The following is a 17,025-nucleotide window of genomic DNA, read 5'->3' as shown; positions in this document are numbered from 1 at the left end:
AAATTTAAGTTATGAAGTGTGTTTATTTTATTATTAATTTCTTTATACGAAAGAATAGAATAAAATTGACTTTTTTTATTTATATTATATATTATAAAATATTAATTCTACTCCGTTCAATCGACATCGCTTTTTTTGACACGCGTTTGTCGACTATTTCTCGTCCGCTTGAACAATAGTTTGTAGACGAGAAATAGTCGACATTACGCATATCGAGAAAAACAAAATCTATTAAAAGTAATTTTACAAAAAATAATTATATGTAAAATAAAACTAAAACTGAGATAAATTAATAAAATCATTCAATACTAGTTTATCGACAATTGATCTTGTAGTCTTGAACTGTACTGGTTACATCCAATGGCTACGTCCACACTACCGATATCTACACCCGATATTCTCGAATTTTCCATACCCAGTTCCCATATTGCAACCTGTGGTTGCTGTTTAGGAACTGGTTATGGAAAAATTCGTAGATATCGGTAGTGTAAACGTACCCAATGACTAACTGAACCAATTTATAAATAAAAACTGTATATACTTGAAAAAAGGTGAAATGAATTTATTACGCACATTATTTCTAAATGAAATAATTTAAATGGTTATTAATACCGTTGAGGATAATGAAACAGTCTGAATTTAGGTTCGTACACAATTGAAGGCATAATAAAATAAATAAATAAAAATCAACCCTACCATCCATTTGTTCAATTTACAAACACAACACCCGCTCAATCGCTAAGAAAGATTTCCAGCACAATTATAAAAACAAATCGAATATGAAACGAGTGAAAAGCTCGGTTAAAAAAATGAAACTTTGAAGAAATCGATTTTTGAATGCGCTAATTAGCCGAGTGAGGATGGCCGTTGTGTGAGCGGCGTTTGGACACTTTCCGTTGAGTGTGAGTGCAGTGTGGTGAGGTAGCGAGGTAGTGGTGTGTGGTGTGTGGTGCGGCGCGGCCCCCCGGCTCGTGATGTTGGTGCTGCAGGAGCCCGTGCAGGTGAGCCTCCGCCCCCCCCCTTCCCCCCTCCCCCCGAAACGGCGACCCCGCCTTCGCCCCGAAACCCCATGACCGTGTGTTTTCGTTTCAGGCTGCCATCTGGCACTGCCTCAACCAGTACGCGTTCTCCGACGCCGTGTTCCTGGCCGAGAGACTCTACGCTGAACGTGAGTATATTCCACATTCCTCACTCCACACTCCACACTCCACACACCATACACCATAATCCATGGCCTCACACCACTCGCTTTTTCACACCACACTTACGTACTTGCTCCATTATATGACGTACTTGTCTGCTCTAACCCAGCCTATGTGAATATTTAATGTTTCTAGAAGACTAGAAAGCGTTTTGGTAACATATGTGTGTGTGTATATATATATAATATATGCATAAGATACTATATATATATAATATATGCATAAGATACTGTCAGTTTGTTATATTTTTTCAGTATATATATTTTTTATTTTATTTTATGTTTGTAAAGCATACACTTGTGGTTGCCACATCTTTCCGACCTCGAGATTATACAAAGAAAATATGACGTCTTCAAGATAATCGTCGGCCATGTATATTCCATCTCGCCGAAATCTGTAGGTCATCAATATTTTTTCAAAAGAGTGCCAAAATTTCCATTCACAATTTAAGCAGGCTCTCGATTGTTCCACGTTACACAATAATTTGATTTAAAATATTGCGTTGTAGCTAACGTGCCTGTTCTATAATTAAATTTTTAAAAATCAATAATTTCGCAATAACAAGGGACTCACTCTGGGATGCTTGATATTTCTTTGGTTTATAATATATAATGTTTACATCTATATAATATGTAGCCTGGTCTGATGAAAACTGAAGAAAAAAACGAACTTTTTCAGAAAATTTTGTATCGAAGCTCTGACCCCATACAAAAATCATTCACTATGGGCTTGGTTGCCATAAGGTGGTATACCAAATCGAATACTATCAATTTGCATAGTGGATAAATAAACAAATATTCATCTTTATATAAAAAAGGTTAAGTAATGTCGATGACCTTGCACTTGTTGATATCATGTTGAGGTTTATAAACAAATACAATTCTTCAATTTTATTTTGGAGGTTTTGATTTGATACAAGATGGCCTCCTTAACAGATGGATTCACTGTTTATGTAATTGTGCAATTATGGATAATTGGGCATCTTCATATTGGTCAAAACTAAGGTTTTGCCCAACTGCCCCAGTTGACCCTGGACAGAAATTCATAGAATTTCTGATATCCCATATCCTAGAAATTCTTATCTCGAATCCCATAAAAAAATATTCCAATCAAAACGTTCTTAAATGGTTTAATAAAGGCGAATATATGTATGTATATCCTACAATGAAACTATTATGAAGCGAGTGTATCCTTCTTATATTGACGATTCCATAATGGAACAAACTCTTTTAGATTCTGATGAAGATGAAACAATTGTGTTGGATGATGACTGAAGAATTATTTATAGAAGGAGTTATCAAAGACAAAATTACAAAATAACGTAAATAAAAATAGCCTCGACTTTAAAAAATATATGAAAATATGAATGCTCACAGGAGAAAAAACAGATAATTAAAAAAAAATCGTCCCCTTTAACTATAAAACCAACTTCAACCGAAATTGAAAGATTTTTTTCCATTGCTGGAAATATTTGTGCAAAAACTAGCTTTCTTAAGAATCTATTTAAAATAAATTTATTACAATCTTTTTATTATTACATTTTTCACGTTAATAGATTGGATTTTCAAATGAAATACTTTTTTAAAATATTTTTAAGTAAAAAAAATTATAGTATTAAAATATATGTCCCGGGAACGATCATGAGCTCCATTCCGCATACCAGAAATGATTCCGAGCTCTAACCCGCGTACCGGGAAATCAGAAACCCTAGTCAAGACCAATAAGAAGACATTCTATGTCATTTAGATATGGAATAAGTCCTCTAATTTGGATTATCATCCCTGGTGGATTTTTGGATTCTAATAAGTTGAAATTTGAATACAAATCAGACAATGCAAAATATTTCCATTATAATTGCAGACGAATTTCGTAAGTTAACAGCTCTTTGACCTTTACTAATCAAAAACATTTTTCCAATATACCTACATGAAGATCTGCATTTTTCTTAGAATTAGTAATCCTCATTGAAATATTGCAGTGTATCTTGCACTTCTCAACACTTTCACTTGAATGTATTGTTAAAGTACATGTTTCATCATCAACTTCATTTACAGCCATTCACCATCTGGATGAAGGCCTCTCCAACACGCTTCCATTCGTCTCTGTTTTGCGCAACTCTCATCCATCTCAACCATCACATTTTTCTAATTTCGTCTACCCGTCTTCCTTGCAGCTTTCCTTGTCATACTTTTCACCCACGTATTCTGTTTTCTAAGGCATATGTATGTTTAATACTACTACGTATCATTGTCTAAAAACAAATACTTTGAAATTCAAATACGTATGTGTAACTCTTGAATATTTTATTATAGCTGTGAGTGTCGTGTCTAGGTCATTATGGATTGAATTGATGTTTTAAAAATAGCACGAAGAATGAAGTTTTTGTCTGAAAAATTAAGTAACGAACGTAATTGTAAAGCATCAGATATTTATGATGCAAACTTTATTGCCACTATCATCCACCAGTGATGACCAAAGCTTTTCATTTAAAAATAATTCAATTATGTAATTTCCAGTCGCAAATGAGGACAGCGTATTTTTACTGGGCACATGTTACTACAGAGCCGGCAGAGTCAACGAAGCCTATTGGCTTCTCAGCAACGCGGCTCCAACCAGACCCAACGCCAGATTTCTGCTTGCAAGATGTGCCGTGGATTTGGAAAAGTAAAATCTAATTAAATCTGTTAAATCTTTCGACAATTCCAACCTCATTTTTTATGCGTTCTATTTCGTTTTAGGCTCGGCGATGCTGAAACTGCTCTATCAGGCGCCGACACCGAGTTTGGAGACATATCTCCATTTGCGTTGCAATTACTAGCGCACATCTATTGCTGCACTGAACGTCGCAGCAAAGCCGCTGAATCTCAACTGAAAGCGCTCAAAATTAATCCATTCCTGTGGGACTCGTTCTCTCAACTTTGCCACCTAGGCGGAAAGGTCGACCCTGACGAAATATTTCAACTTTCGAATGTTAAGAATCTATCGGCATGTTTGGGCTATAATAATAATGTCACTTCGACGCTCAATGTGGAAAATCTACCACCGTCGTTCAACAGTCCAAAGATGACTCCAGTCAATACGACTTTGTCAACGGCTGCAATGGGTGAAGCTATCACACCGGATAGTGTAGTCCCAACTAGTCGGCTACGGAGCGCCTTCGCACCGACAACGTCTCCGTTCTCGCCGTCTTTCGGTATACTTCCGTTGGAACAAACGCCGATGCAGTATGCGCCCACTTTGACCGATGCCAACGAGAGGAAGGCGAATAATTTTATGCAGCCAGTTCGCAATGCAGTCGGCCAACTCAAAGAAGTCTTCAGCCCGATCCAGCAAGTGCGCCGATCCACTCGCTTTTCCAGCAACAGCTATTCAGTAAAAGAAAACAACAAATCGCCACATCGGAAGTCGGCCGCACCGAAAAGCCCATCACGAAAGAACAAATCGCGCATTACAAAAGTCAATCCGAACAAAATCAGCATAGAACCAACTGAAATTAATAGAATTAAGGAATCGACCGATAGAGTTGTGACGGCAACTTCGACTTGTAACGTGGTGAGGCAGAGCTCCGAAGGCCTGATGACACTTTTACGCGCCATCGGAGAAGCGTATCTCCAACTGGCACAGTTGAAATGTAGAAAAGCGCTAGTGTTATTAGATGAGCTTCCTCCACAGCATCACAATTCACCGTGGGTGCAGTCTCTGATTGCCGTCGCGCACCACGAACTCGCCGAATACGAATCGGCAGCGAAACACTTCGCCATAGTTAGAGCAGCTCAACCGTTGCGCACGGAATACCTCGACATATACAGCACGTGTCTTTGGCATCTTCAAAGGGAAGTGGAGTTGTCGGCGCTCGCCAGAGAACTAGTCAACAGGGATCGTCGATGCGCTACGGCTTGGCTCGTCGCCGGGAATTGCTTTTCGCTTCATAAGGAGCACGATACCGCCGTCAGATTCTTCAGGCGGGCCGTTCAGCTCCAGCCGGATCGTCCATATTCACACACGCTTTTAGGTCACGAGTATGTAGCCACGGAGGAGACAGACAAGGCTCTGGCTTGTTTCCGCAGTGCTGTCCGGTTGGATCCTCGGCATTATAACGCATGGTTTGGAATCGCCACCGTATACTCCAAGCAGGAACGGTTTCGACTAGCCGAAGTTCACTACAGACGAGCGTTAGCCATTCATCCGGAGTCGGGTGTGTTGTTATGTCATTTAGGTGTGGTTTTAGTCGCTCTCGGACAGCCGAAACGTGCGCTCGATACTTTGGATCGTGCCGTAGCTATGGATCCGACGAATCCGTTGTGTTGTTTTCACCGAGCGTCTGTATTGTTCTCGGCGAACCAGTTGGATAAGGCGCTAGAAGAACTCGAAAAACTAAAAGACTTGGTTCCAAAGGAATCACTGGTTTACTATTTATTAGGTAAAGTGCATAACAAGCTCGGTAATTCACATCTTGCCTTAATGCATTTTAGTTGGGCGACAGATCTCGATCCGAAAGGCACCAGCGGTCACATCAAGGAAGCTTTCGATCCGGCGCGTGCAGAGAACCCTCCAGACACCGTCTTGTAATGGGTTCATTTAGCTATTAATTAAATTGAAAAAAAATTATATAAGTCAAAATTCGACTGTGAATAATATGTAGTTTCTAATTATTGTGTATATAATCAACTTTTTATTGTATATTTTCCTGATTAGTCTTATCGTTTATTCGAGAGAAACTCTTATATCACATATCCTTCTAAATTTATTTCTAATAATAAACAACTGTGAGTTGATTTCTGTAAAAAAAAAAGAGAAGAAAAGAAAACCCAATGATTTACAATGAAATGTGTAGAATATAATTATATATTTAGAATTTCATTATTATTATTAAAAATAACACTTTTGCCAAACTCGATGCGTGTGTAAGTTTCCATTCCTACAATTAAATCGTTTATAATATGTGCTTTTGTGTAAATTAGTGATACGATAAATTTATGCATGCATATATAAATATACATGTATATAAATATACATATACAGGCCATCTTCAGATGCTTAAAACAGATTTTATTTTGAAATTGCATCTTTTAATCGGTCGTTCAGACGAACTACTGCGATGTCCCGTTCGACCGGTTTAATTGCAATGTGCAATAGTGATTATTACTATGATAATATATTGATTGTTTATATATCGTGTTCTTTTTCATTTGTAAATAATTAATGAATAGTGATGTTTGTAAAAATGTATTCTGAATGGTTTCTATGTCAAATACATAATATAAATACGTATACAGAAATCAAATATTGTTTACTATTTAGGAAATTTTGGTTAAATTTGTTATTCATTTTTTATGAATGCTTTTAATATATAAAAGTTTATATCGATTCGATTATTTGTTAACGATTTTATTTATCTATTTATTTAGCGGCTAAACAAATCGTCGTATTTATTATATTCAACACTTTGATTATCGACGTTTATTTGAAACTAGATATTGTCTGAAAGCATGATTGACAACAAATCTAAAATTTGGAGAATAAATGTATATTTGAAATTTTTGGAAACCGTAGAGACTTATTTTTCCCCCAATTAGATTTTGAAATTGGACCGAAGACAATTCTCGTATTAATGAATGAGATAAATATGACTGGTATGTTACTAAAATAAACTATATGTATATATAGTTGGAGGGATTGCTCGATTTATTTTTCCCACTCTGAAATATTTTGTGTACGATGAATGTTTTTTAAATAACGTATAAGTAATAAATGTAAGAACACGAAAGTGCCATTTTTTGAGGTTCATCTTTTCGTATATTTACTAAAATAATTGTCTAATTTCATCCGATCTTTCTACGGACTGCACAGATGTGTCTGATGAGTCGATCTGAAAACTCACTTGCATTAGGTTAGACATATTTAAAGATACAGTGTTACACAGTCACAAAGTATGTAGTTGAAAATCAATATATCTCTTAAATTATTAATGCATAATTAAAAGCAGATCAATGTTTTGTCCTCATTTCGAGCTTTGGATATTGTCCGATATTTTATGTAAAAAAAAGGTGAGTTTTTGTGTTGATGTATCTGTCGTGTAATTTTCCTTTTTCTTTTTATATTTGAAAACAATTAGATGTGAGTTTATTATGTATAGATCATGGTTAAAATTATGAGAATTTGTGTAATATTATATGTTGTCAGCCGACCCATTTGCAAATCTATGTTTAAATATCTACATCTATCGTGTAGAATTACTCTATGTGAAATATAGTTTGTTTAAATACATATGTATGTCTTTGCCAAAGTTATGATTAAAAAAGAAAAAAAAAGAAAACAAGACTGGGACGTTTTGTTTTGTGGAAAAATACTAGTCTGCGTGTAAAAAAGTTATTGCATTTTGTGAGCACAATATTGTATTAACTTCGTATATTCCAAATATGTTTCTTCTGTGTACAGAATTGTTAAAAAAAAAACATTATGTCAACGCTATAGTAAAAACAAAAAAAAAACTTACAAATTGTTTTACTCTTTATATAAAATGTATGTTTATTTATAACGAGTCAGAAAACGAATACAAAAATATCGATTTATGATAGATTAAGTCTTGTGCTTGAATCATATGGTAACTAGAGCCAAAATCAAAGATGTCATAATAATGACAGTCCATATTTGACCCTAAATGATACAAAAGTACACAAGATTCAACTGATTAATAACAGCAATTAGCCTAAATGTAACATATTTACTCTAGTAAAAAATTGCATGAGATTCGGAACAAATGAATCACGTGTTGGTGACGATGATAGGCTTCGGTCGTATCTTAAAGATGAGCTTCTTCTTGACGATAGCTTTGACGCAGTACTCGATCCCCGTTTCAGTTCTCCTCTCAACGGCGAATGTCGAATCGAACACCGTCTGCGACGACTGACTCGGCACATCTTCATCTTTATTTTGCTTCACCAACACGACGATCGGCTTCTCCATCTTCGCCTCTTTTCCGTGCAGTATGTGATGGCCGATGATGAGGATTGGCTGGCCGTTTTTCGCGTAGTGCAAATCGCCGACGAACTGACCTTGCCACGATGCATCCGTGCGAGATTTCAAATCACCTTGCAACTCGATGATGGCCCACTCCGGTGGAGCTTCCCCTGGCCGCTCTCTGTCGAAGAAATAACAACGCTCACTTTAGACTTTTAGAGGATCCTTTCAGCAAGTTTGTCGCCGGAAAGCATTCGTGGAAATAAATAACAAGTCATTATAATTCACATGTAAATCTTTATTTTGAATCTCAATACACATGTTCACATTTATAAATTTCATTGTTAAAAATCCTTTTCGTATTTTTAGTTAAAGCTCACAGTGAATATCATGTTAAATTTTGATTCAACAAAAGCTCGATAAACAATCGTATGTTTGAACGTATGATGACAAATATACAATTTTCCCACTAATTCCCAGATAAGGTATACTATATTAATAACGATGAGAGTGTAAAAATATTGCAACATGTATTTTAAACCATATTAGTTCTCCATATTAGATACAAAAACATATGTATATGCCGTCCAATGTGTATTTATTTTGCAATAGTTTGCAACATTGCGTTCGATATTGAGTAATTTAACCGCTTGCCCGCGGCCGTCTTCTATGGAAGCTTTGCGCGACAAGTCTGTAGCGCGCCTGTCTTCCATAGAATTTCTGAACTTTGCACGGGATTTTGAGCCTTATATGCGCTTATTTCACCTGTTCTAAGGTTCAAAATTGGTTGAATATATTACTGAGAGTTGAATGCCATCTATTAAATTTGCTTAAAATGAATATATACCAGTTAAAATTAGTTTTTTGTGGAACCACACTGAAGCCTCGTTTGTGTGACGTCACGTCTGTTGAACAATGGCGACAATACGTCTCAATTGTATGAAGAATGACTATTTGACAATTAAGCCAAAACTACGAGATGTATTATGTATTTTATTGTTTAAAATAATACTTTGTGTTAATTAACATATCTGGTTACTTGAGTAAACATTAAGATCGAAAACTCAATTGCCAAATTCGCGAAAAAGGTGCCGCGTACAGGGCTTGTTCGCTATATTTATTACCGCGGGCAAAGAGTTAAAATGCACACGGCATCAGCTCGAGCACTTAAAATTCACGATTTTGCCGATATTAAGGCTCAAAATGAAACCGAAGGATTTTCAAACATAAAAACTGCCTAGATGTAATGAAACAACGTATGAAAATAACATTCATACGAAATTAAATACCCATCATCAGATACACATTGACAGCAAATACTATTAAATACATTAACTGATTAAAATTATAGTTCTTCATTGTTGTTTTAAATTCTGATTTAGTGGAGGACATCCTATTTCGCTAAACATTGAAAACAAAATAAAACTGTTACAACATATTTCATTATACTTCAATTAGGTATACCCAAAATGGAAAACATTTAACATCGAAATTTCTTAAATAGCGGATGCTTATTGGCCGTAGAAGAGGCCGGTCTTTTATATTCGTAATAGATCGCATCGTCAGCGCCTGAAAGAGACGCCATATTTCCTGGACGACGCACGGCTGAAGAGCCACTTCCACCCATGCCACCTAGTTCGCCGGCTACGCGCTCATCTTCACAGTCGACGTCGGAAGCAGCGAGCACCTGCAAAACATATCCTAGAAAATAAATACAATTTGGACAACATCATCGACGTGGAATTCATACGGACTTGTTGCAAAAGTTGACCCTGTTCTTCCCGCGTTCCGTAGAATAAATCTTGTTCTTGATCCATACCTCTCATTTCAGTAATAACCTGAAATTACACAATTAAACAATATTTAAAAATAATTTAAACAGTTGAATTGTTGCAATAAAAATTTCAAATGGAAAAAACCTTATAACTGTATCCTTGATTAATTAAGAAACGTTGACGTTTACGACTGTATGACATTTCCATCGTATCTTGAGATACTAAAGTATAAAAAAATGCGTTATACTCTTCGGCGATAGCACCCTTTTTAGCACGCAAAATACGACCTAGAATAAATACAATTTACAATTATTTCATTTAGAACATATCACGCCATTAGAGATCAAAAACGTTAAATCCAATATTTGTCTAAATTGAGTTATTAACCCTTTGCCCGCGGCAATAAATATAGCGAACAAGCCCTGTACGCGGCACCTTTTTCACGAATTTGGCAATTGAGTTTTCGACCTTAAATACAGATTTTAATATTTACTCAAGTAACCAGATATGTTAATTAACACAAAGTATTATTTTAAACAATAAAATATCTCGTAGTTTTGGATTAATTGTCAAAAATCATTCTTCATAATTGTATGAAGACGTGATGTCACATAAACGAGGTTTCAGTATGGTTCCACAAAAAACTAATTTTTGACTGGTATATATTCATTTTAAGCAAATTGAATAGATGGCATTCAACTCTCAGTAATATATTCAACCATTTTTGAACCTTAAAACAGTTGAAATAGGTGCATATAAGGCTCAAAATCCCGTGCAAAGTTCAGGAATTCTATGGAAGACAGGCGCGCTACAGACTTGTCGCCCAAAGCTTCCATAGAAGACGGCCGTGGGCAAACGGTTAATAGTGTTATTCCTATTTTCACAATATATCACAGCACATCAAAATAGCGTCCCATTTTTATTTTCTTCAATACAACATACCAAAGCTATCAAGTTTTAACTTAAATTACAAAACCAAAACCATCCATTGAAATGTCAACGGGCAAAACGCTAGTAGAATGTATAATCAAAAAGGAATTTATAATTGAAAGACAGTTAACTGGAGAAAATGATTAAATATTTATCATTTTATAATTTGTATATATTATAATTGTTTTATACAATTATGCTGCATTTACACTAAGCCAATTATTGCATTTACAATAAGCCAAGCCAGTATTGGTCTCGTGTATTGCCTAGAAACTACCATTTACACATGGCCAATTGTTAAGGCATTTCAATGAAGCCAAGCAAATATTGGCCTCATGTAAATAGGCATTCTAAGACAATGGAATACCTTATGGTAAAAAACACGCTCAAAAGTAGATTCCAACTGTGATAGACTTATCTTCATGTCATTGTTAATTCGTACGATTCGATCTTATTATTTCGACAAGTTTCTCTTATATTTCTTCAAATATGGGAATCAGCACTATCGATCACTGTCAATACAACGATAAAATATCAACGAAAACTCTCTAGGGGGCGAGTTTTGCCAAGGATCGCGATGGCATAGATTAGGCGTGCTAGCGTTTTTTGAATGTGCAAAACTTGTGGTGCGTACTATTCTGATTGTCAGCACTTTCATGCTACATTGGCATTATGTGAATTCAGCATAAATGTCAGTTAATAGTATTTTTTATTGTATGCTTATGATATGAGCCGTTACATTTGTAAGTGGCGTTAGTTCACTTTTCTTTATTTCGAGAAATATCTCGTAATAAAGAGTCCCGAGATTCTGGACATATCGAATTAAAAGTAGTGCTAGCAATTTGGGAATTAAGTCAAATTGAAATAGTGTTTTTGCAACTGAAAATTGGACTTCCTTTATAGCGGCTCATATATGAATCGTATTTTACCTAGACGTTGGGCTTCCTGACGTCGAGACCCTCCATGTGAAGATATCTGAATGAGAACGTTAGCCTCGGGCAAATCGAAACTAGTATCGGCGACTTTGCTCACAAAGATCGTATTAACCTTTTGATTGAATTTAAAATTTTGCAAAATTTGAATCCGTTCTCCTTGAGAGGTCGGACCGTAGATGTACGGCTTATTCATCTTTACGGCGTAATGCTTCAAAGCGAACACATTATCGGAGAAGACTATAGTTTTATCGCCACGACGTTCGTGATACCTACAATGGAAGTATAATATATAATAATACATATATTAAATTTGAAATAAATCGTAAATAATATAAATATTTACCGTATAAGAAATTGGCAAGCTCTGAATTTAGCGGGATTCATAACGTAGAGCAACATACGTCGAGCGGTTCGACAAAGGAGATATTCCCGATAGAATTCTGGAGCCATCGGACACCAAACTTCAGCGCATTGCACACGTGCGATGAATCCTCGCTTCTGCAATTCCAACCAATTGGCTTCGTACAGTTTCGGTCCTATCAAAAAGTTCAAGTCTGCAATTTTGTCATCCTCACGAAGCAAAGTTGCAGTCAAACCTGTACAAATAAATTGTATTGCAGTGTATCAAAAAGGAAATCAGTTCATTGAATTTCTATACAATAAAAGACATTTTTGTAATTTGGTGTGTACGTAATTTAAATAGCATTCAAATAGAACATACATATAATATACATGATGTTAAATTACCGAGTTTGCAATGAGAATGAACGATAGTAAGCACACGTCTAAACATCTTAGCAGGTATAGTATGTACTTCGTCCAACAGTAGCAAACCCCATTCTTGACCTTTCAACCATTTCATCGTCTGTTCAGCTTCCCAGCTTCGACGCTGAGTATGTGTGATCATAGAATATGTGGTCACCAAAACGCCACAACCAGCTGGTTTATCTTTGGCTTCAGATGTGAATCTAAATTACAAAACAAAGTGATTATCCTGGCAAAATAGAACATTCATAATTTTACAGGGTCATATTTTTCATACCTGCAAATCATACTATCATCGGCCGTTGACCACATTTTGAATTGCTGTTTCCATTGTTCGACGGATACACCGGAATTGCATAAAACGAGTGCTCTTTTCCTAATTGTACAACAGGCCGTTACGCCGACTAATGATTTTCCAGCACCACACGGTAACACGATAACTCCCGATCTGAATTGGAAACACAATATTATATGTATGAATATAATACATATGATATGGTTCTAAATGTATCAATTACCGTGCTCTCCCATTTCCGAACATTTTCCTGAGACTCTTTTCTTGATATGGTCGTAGAACAGCCATCGGCTTAAGATCTATATTGATATCTGCATTAACCTGAAAAATAAGTCTTGTTAAAGGATAATGTCAGCTATATCCGCTAGTATAACAGTAATAATATGAATTACCGTATCATTCCTAAAATCATACTCGGCAAGCAAAGGATGTTCTAATTCAATACAACGTTTCTGTATGACTTCAATCTTTTCTGGATCTACTTCAAAGGAAACTGTACTACTGGAAGTCTCTTCTGCTTCTTCATCCTCTTGGTCTAACTTTTCGTACAAATTCGTTATATCTTCAGGAACAGCTTCGGGCAAATTTCCATCACCTTGATTGTTTACTTCTGTAATCACATTTTAATGAGCGAAAAACTTGGATAAAATAAATGGATAAAATCATGAAATAAAATTAATACCTAGAGGATTTTTTAGCACTTTTCCAAACGGAACGACTGGTTTTTTATCTATGGAATCGGTTATGAGGCCATCACCTTCGGTTTCATTTTCTCCCAACAGACGTAATCTACACTCTTGTATCACTGGGTCTTTCAACAGACGTTGCAGAATATCCGGATGCGGACTCTCAACAAAATATCTAAAAATCCACACAATCAATATGACCCGAAACATTGAAAAATATAAATATATATTCACCCAACATGATAATACTTACCGATTATGCTTTAAAACTAGTTTAATTTTCCCATAAGAAAGGGTACACAGTTTAATAAATTCAATAATACCATCCGGTACAGAGCACTTGCTCAAACGTCTTAAATATTCGATAATATCCTCAGTTTGCAATCCGACGGACACAGCTGCATATAGACTGTATGCTGTCAATTTATATTCATGTATGTGCTCAGGACTGAAAATCAAAATAGAATTTATATTTTTAACAGTTGAATTGTGCGTATTATTTTTTTCGTATATACTTACCGACACACTGGTTCCGATATGGCGATTAAAAAATCGTGAGCGTGTTTGTATACCGGCGAAAATGACTCGAGGAATATATGACCATTCGGTGCTACCCAAAGCGGTCTCGTCGAGTGGTCAGTTTTTAGCATCATTTGGTTTCTGCAAACAGAAACATGCGTTCAGTAAAGCGTTAATTTGTCCAGTTTTGTTGAAAGATTTTTCGATGATCACCTATAATCTTTGGCTCCAAATTCGTCTTCCTGTATTTGCTCGTCATTCTTTTCGACATTCTTTGAAGCCGCGCCTGGAATCCCGTCTGCTTCACCCCCTTCATCGTCAATTAGAGATACAACATTCTCTTCCTCAGCCCGACGTTTCTTACCTATACATGCAAATTATTATATCTCTAATATGATATCGAAGGCAATATACATTTCGACAGTATAGTTACCAAATCTTGAATCATTCGATGATTTGGACGAGTCATACTTCTTACTTTTCTTTGGGGGGCCCATTATAGGCTGGAATTTGAAAGACAATATTTAGTGTGATCAAAATATAGATTTAACTAATCGTATGCTTACTGTAAAATATCATTCTCATTCATATTGACTCAATCCTTGTCTACGCCATATGGATTCTCATTTTAAACTTACATATGATCTTCCACTGTAGTTTGAAATATATTTGATGTAAAAATGGAAAACTTACCTTGATTGCAAATGAATTGCTTAAAAAAAAGCGCGCGAAACATAATGAACATACCTTTACATAAAGAACACAACTAAATTGAAATAAGTCAAACAAGAAAATCATCTTCTTCTTCTTGTCCGCATCCGGACGTTGGCGACCACCTCGTCGATTATTTGAAGACATCCGCATCGGTCTTCGGCGGCTCGGAACAGCTCTTCGGCGTTTCGGCTTCATATCCGAAGAGCTGTTCCGAGCCGCTAAAGACCGATGCGGATCATCTTGGACAAACATCTTGGAAAATCATCTTGGACGAACAAATTTAGATGGTGGTTGTGTGATAGTAATTCAATAGGCTCCATGGGTGTAAAGGGGATAGAAATGAAATAATAAAATGAAAAATTCCCACATGCGAATTAATGGCGGCATCACACGCAGTACACGAGCTGTTTCACTACGACTGGCTGTAACTTATTGATGGAATAAAACAAGCGTACCACAACATCTTCACCAAAGTGAGTAACCTTTAATAATATTTTGAATTATCGAGGTTTCTTAAATTCAAAATTTCCGCCAATCTTTAAAATATATTGTACTGGTACTTAAACGGCTATTGTTATATTAAAATTAATAAACAAATTTAAATTTTACCAATTTATGAATTCAATTCATCGTTAACGAGAATGCCACTTTTGAATCAAATAGATTTTGAAAGTTTGCGTATTGTATAACATGTAAACGTATCGTTACATGTATGTTGTATAGAAGTTGTTTTTTTTTATGTATAAAGATTGCTAAAAAAAATACTGGAAGAAAACATATATTTAATCAATCTTCTGAGGAATGGTTCTTTTATCAATCCATAAATTCATAATTAATTACATATATGAACTGTTGATACAATACCTATGTATTTCCATCAATTTCGATTTAGTTAAATGTAAAGCTTAGATTTTTTTGGAGATCGCGGATATTGGCACCTTGGATTTTAAAATTAAAAAAAACGAGAATCCCATAACATAACTGAGAACCTTTCCATCCTTCAATAATGCTTCTGTATGGAGTCTTTCGCTACTAATTCTTCTTCTAATGCCGAATCCGTATTCGGATGTAGGCGACTACCATGGGCAGACGTCATTTATGGTCCATGCGAATATAGGGGATGAACGTATGAGACGACTGGCATGTTGAATGCACGTGTTTTATTTATGACAGCTGAAGGCAGAGTGAGGTAGCTAACTCTGAACACACGTCGAGTTGGTCCCCACTCGCAGGAAGGTGACCAAACTCGACCATGTCGTATAGCGAGCCGCCACACGAATCGCCCCCCCTCCCCCTATCATGGGCAAACCAAAACAATTTTTTTCGAGTCTGAGTCCCATTCATGACTCGTTGTTCCAGAGCCAAGAGAGCTTCTTTCTCCCAAGCCACCGTTCTATTGCCTTCTATTTTCCCCTCTATGATTGTTTGTAGAAGGCGATATTTGGGGCCGCAAATAATGTGGCCAAAATATTCCATTTTACGGCGCTTTGCCGTGTCAAGAAGCTCTTATCTTTTTATGACGAAGCTGGACGACCGTTTCATTTCTCACATGCTCCTTCCATGAGATCTTTCACTACTAATTTTTACTAATGACTGAGAGCAATATATAATTTGACATTAATTTATTTCAGTTCAAGTGACTCATTAATATGTTCCCTTTACTAAGACATTAGGGATTGCAATTTACCGTCAAACTACATTAGCCGGTAAGCGGGAAATGATTTTTCCTACTACCGGTCTACTGATATTTACTACTAAATGAAAAAAAATTCGTGAATTAGATTCGTATGTGGTTACATTTCCTAAAAACGTTAACCTAGATTGAATTGTAAATAATTAAAAATAAATCTCAGATGAATAATGGCATATAAATGAATCAAAGTAAATTCATAATAATTAATAAATTCAGTTTTTTTTATTTTTAACCAATCATATTTGTTTAAATTTTGGGCCATTTGAGTTTCGATCAAAATTTAAACAATCGTTTGATCGCATTTATTACGATGTCTGTGCTTACCAGTGAATCTATCAATTTGAAATTGTCGAATTCAAGACAACCTAATCCATAATACGCCATTTGCATCGATTTTTCTTGTAATATTATGCAATTATATCCCTCTACACGTACTTAATTTACGATAAAATAGTTTACGGTAAATTTGACGATCTGTTGAAAAATTGTTTCTAGGCATATAAAACTAATGCGCTATTAATCTGAAAATCTGGATCAAAAATTGCATTTCT

General features: G+C 35.8%; 4 protein-coding genes and 1 long non-coding RNA gene across 5 annotated transcripts in view; 2 read left to right on the top strand and 3 right to left on the bottom strand.

Moving 5' to 3' along the window:
• LOC143921171 (uncharacterized) overlaps window positions 1-17,025 on the bottom strand; it is an 895,047-nt gene that overhangs the window by 412,382 nt on the left and 465,640 nt on the right. The window lies entirely within an intron of this gene.
• LOC143921164 (uncharacterized) overlaps window positions 1-17,025 on the top strand; it is a 754,379-nt gene that overhangs the window by 272,832 nt on the left and 464,522 nt on the right. The gene's annotated exons all lie outside the window — the stretch shown is intronic.
• Cdc27 (cell division cycle protein 27) lies at window positions 874-7,677 on the top strand. Its single transcript, XM_077444525.1, has 4 exons — window positions 874-1,001; window positions 1,093-1,168; window positions 3,719-3,866; window positions 3,941-7,677. Exons 1-4 carry the CDS (start codon window positions 975-977, stop codon window positions 5,769-5,771), a joined length of 2,082 nt encoding a protein of 693 aa, XP_077300651.1. The 5' UTR covers window positions 874-974; the 3' UTR covers window positions 5,772-7,677.
• Window positions 7,709-15,223, bottom strand: LOC143921288 (chromosome transmission fidelity protein 8 homolog). Its single transcript, XM_077444526.1, has 2 exons — window positions 15,149-15,223; window positions 7,709-8,343 (listed from the first exon to the last, which is right to left on the bottom strand). Exons 1-2 carry the CDS (start codon window positions 15,166-15,168, stop codon window positions 7,968-7,970), a joined length of 396 nt encoding a protein of 131 aa, XP_077300652.1. The 5' UTR covers window positions 15,169-15,223; the 3' UTR covers window positions 7,709-7,967.
• On the bottom strand, window positions 8,440-15,228 carry hay (ATP-dependent DNA helicase hay). The gene is made up of 15 exons (XM_077444524.1): window positions 15,149-15,228; window positions 14,501-14,570; window positions 14,281-14,431; window positions 14,068-14,208; window positions 13,802-13,996; window positions 13,545-13,723; window positions 13,255-13,469; window positions 13,086-13,183; window positions 12,845-13,015; window positions 12,550-12,770; window positions 12,146-12,398; window positions 11,797-12,071; window positions 10,082-10,224; window positions 9,917-10,000; window positions 8,440-9,849 (listed from the first exon to the last, which is right to left on the bottom strand). Exons 2-15 carry the CDS (start codon window positions 14,562-14,564, stop codon window positions 9,643-9,645), a joined length of 2,397 nt encoding a protein of 798 aa, XP_077300650.1. The 5' UTR covers window positions 14,565-14,570; window positions 15,149-15,228; the 3' UTR covers window positions 8,440-9,642.

This window comes from Arctopsyche grandis, chromosome 13 (genome assembly GCF_051622035.1).
Source record: "Arctopsyche grandis isolate Sample6627 chromosome 13, ASM5162203v2, whole genome shotgun sequence".
NCBI lineage: Eukaryota > Metazoa > Arthropoda > Insecta > Trichoptera > Hydropsychidae > Arctopsyche > Arctopsyche grandis.
The sequence above is the reverse complement of the archived record's forward strand: the minus strand, read 5'-3'. Positions and strand labels throughout refer to the sequence as shown.

What these genes read in the sequence shown, in the direction of transcription:
- Cdc27 (XM_077444525.1), top strand. Translation starts at nt 975, where the DNA reads ATGTTGGTGCTGCAGGAGCCCGTGCAG. An exon ending in CGAGAGACTCTACGCTGAAC is followed by an intron (nt 1,169 to 3,718) that starts GTGAGTATATTC and finishes TGTAATTTCCAG; the next exon opens with TCGCAAATGAGGACAGCGTA. An exon ending in TGTGCCGTGGATTTGGAAAA is followed by an intron (nt 3,867 to 3,940) that starts GTAAAATCTAAT and finishes ATTTCGTTTTAG; the next exon opens with GCTCGGCGATGCTGAAACTG.
- hay (XM_077444524.1), bottom strand. Translation starts at nt 14,564, where the DNA reads ATGGGCCCCCCAAAGAAAAGTAAGAAGTATGACTCGTCCAAATCATCG. An exon ending in ATCGAATGATTCAAGATTTG is followed by an intron (nt 14,432 to 14,500) that starts GTAACTATACTG and finishes TTGCATGTATAG; the next exon opens with GTAAGAAACGTCGGGCTGAG. An exon ending in TCATTCTCATTGCAAACTCG is followed by an intron (nt 12,399 to 12,549) that starts GTAATTTAACAT and finishes TTATTTGTACAG; the next exon opens with GTTTGACTGCAACTTTGCTT.
- LOC143921288 (XM_077444526.1), bottom strand. Translation starts at nt 15,168, where the DNA reads ATGCCGCCATTAATTCGCAT. An exon ending in ATGCCGCCATTAATTCGCAT is followed by an intron (nt 8,344 to 15,148) that starts GTGGGAATTTTT and finishes TTTCTTCGACAG; the next exon opens with AGAGCGGCCAGGGGAAGCTC.